Here is a 2,255-nt window from a genome sequence, read left to right as displayed (position 1 = left end):
ATTAAACTTCTCATTCTCACACACTTCACATCCAAGCAAACCTTTTTCTAGACTCCCTAGACATTACATCATACTTTTTTATATCTCTTATATGTCTAATGCCATACCTTTCTAGAACCCACAATCAAGTCTTTCAAACTGGTAACCCCTATGGACATTGTTCTATAGGTGGTTTATGTAAACCTGATATAACTAAATAACTATATTGGATTAGTAACTTAGAGTTCTAAGTTAAAGTTAAATGATCATCATTCAGGGACCTCTTCCTATTAGCTAACCCTTCCTAATTCTTCTCACTTAGTATCATTCAAAGACAGTTCAGAGTTATTCTCATCTCCTGCAGCCAATTATTCTTCTAATTAAACAACCAATCTCTGCCTCTACAGAAGTCAAAATCAGTCCTAGCGTGGTGCTCTCTACATCTAAGGTAGCTCTTGTAATTTCTGACCCTTATACCATTCCCAAAAGGCTGACCATGTGTTTCCCTATCCCTATCCTGACTATTTGGTGGCAGTAGGGGTCAAACTATACACTATCTTCTCCATTCATGGCTTGAAAATTGCAATGAAAATAAAAGAAACTTCACAACCTTTTAATTCAAATATGCTTCTTGTACACCATCTAAATATTCTAATTCTGATCTTTTGTACCAGAAATCAATATTTTTTTCTGATAAGATCACTGAACAGAATAATCTGGTAAACTAATTCTTGAAATAGTCCCATGTGGACATAAGAAAAATTAAGGTAATGGTTAAAGAGAGCCCATAAAACACAAGTCATCATAAAAGCAATTTACAGAAGGCCAAGACCGAGAAACACTCTTCAAAGATATATCCAAAGTGAGTCAAGTAAGTATTGTGGCTGTGTACTTTTGGCACTCCTGGAAAAAAAAAAAAAAAAAAAAAAAAAAAAAAAAAAAAAAAAAAAAAATTAAGCAAAGGACTTTTTCATTTCACAAAATGTTAGGAAGGTGTAATTCTTTACAGTTTAGATGCACTTGCTAGAGACTAAATCCCCAACTCCAAATCAGATATATTATTCATCAATCTAAGTTGCCATGACCGGACATGTACTTCAGGCACTGCCCAAGGGGAAGGTTGATGTGGGGCTCTGCCCCCCTAACAGCCCCAAAGGAATATTCCAAGGCAAGATAGAGCTGAAACTCGGGATCGGCACTTTCCACAATCGTTTTCTTTATTTGTGGCATTACCATTCCCGTTTGCAGATTATTTCTTGTGCCGACAACTGCAACAAGAATATCATATTTAATTTGCCCTAACTCAGTGCATCCATTCCGTAAAGGTTTATGTTCCTTAAAAATACTTGATGAGATTATTTAGCATTTCCTGCACTGTTGCAGACACTGAGGTCAAGACAGTTATGAGGTTTAATCTCTTTAAGATATCATCCTGAATTTGAGGATTATCACATTATCTTTTATCATCATTACTCTTTTTTTAATTTGTTAAGAATGCCTGACAGTTTTGACATGCATGAGTAGGGCTAATTGAATACTATAAACCAGAAAACACCAGCAAAATGAATATATATAAAATTATAAGAAGCTCTAATACAATTTCATGGAAAATAGACAATCAACTCGGATTCCACGACCAGGTACAAACAACTCAAAAACTGGTTATGTTACCATGCAGAAGTCGTCCCTCTGAACATATCACAAATGAACCTTAAAATCTCGCTTATCCAAAGTCGTCATGGGATGAAATTTCCTCTACATGACTATGAAGACAGTAAATACCTTGCTAAATGCATCTGAACCCTCTCCAACTCTCCTATTATGGAGGGATAGGTGGTTTCTTAGGACTTGCAATCTGTTCAACCTTAACTCCGCCATGGCCATGTTTACGACTGGAATTGTTAGCTCTTTCGGCTAAAAAATAGCGGAATACATGAGCGGAAATTGATAGAAATAGCAAAATACGCTAGACATGATATTTACAGATTTCGTAAAGTTTTATTAATCTCCCCCTTCTATCTTTTTGCTTATCACTCTCTCTCGTTTACGAATTTGTTAAAAATGTCACAAGAGAGAGAGAGAGAGAGAGAGAGAGAGAGAGAGAGAGAGAGAGAGAGAGAGAGAGAGAGAGAGAGAGAGAGAGAGAGAGAGAGAGAGAGAGAGAGAGAGAGAGAGAGAGAGAGAGAGAGAGAGAGAGAGAGAGAGAGAGAGACAGAGAGAGAGAGAGAGAGAGAGAGAGAGAGAGAGAGAGAGAGAGAGAGAGATATTTGGATGCC

General features: G+C 36.8%; 1 protein-coding gene across 1 annotated transcript in view; it reads right to left on the bottom strand.

Annotated features, from left to right (window-relative positions):
* LOC113821553 (malate synthase) overlaps positions 1-1,868 on the bottom strand; it is an 11,597-nt gene extending 9,729 nt beyond the window's left edge. Inside the window, exon 1 of the mRNA XM_070120620.1 lies at positions 1,762-1,868. Within this exon, the coding sequence (XP_069976721.1) occupies positions 1,762-1,863 (102 nt within the window). The 5' untranslated portion in view covers positions 1,864-1,868. The remainder of the gene's footprint in view (positions 1-1,761) is intronic.
* Positions 1,869-2,255: the final 387 nt, after the last annotated feature.

Source organism: Penaeus vannamei, chromosome 4 (genome assembly GCF_042767895.1).
Source record: "Penaeus vannamei isolate JL-2024 chromosome 4, ASM4276789v1, whole genome shotgun sequence".
NCBI lineage: Eukaryota > Metazoa > Arthropoda > Malacostraca > Decapoda > Penaeidae > Penaeus > Penaeus vannamei.
Note: the sequence above shows the minus strand (reverse complement) of the source record. Positions and strands in the feature narration are given on the sequence as shown.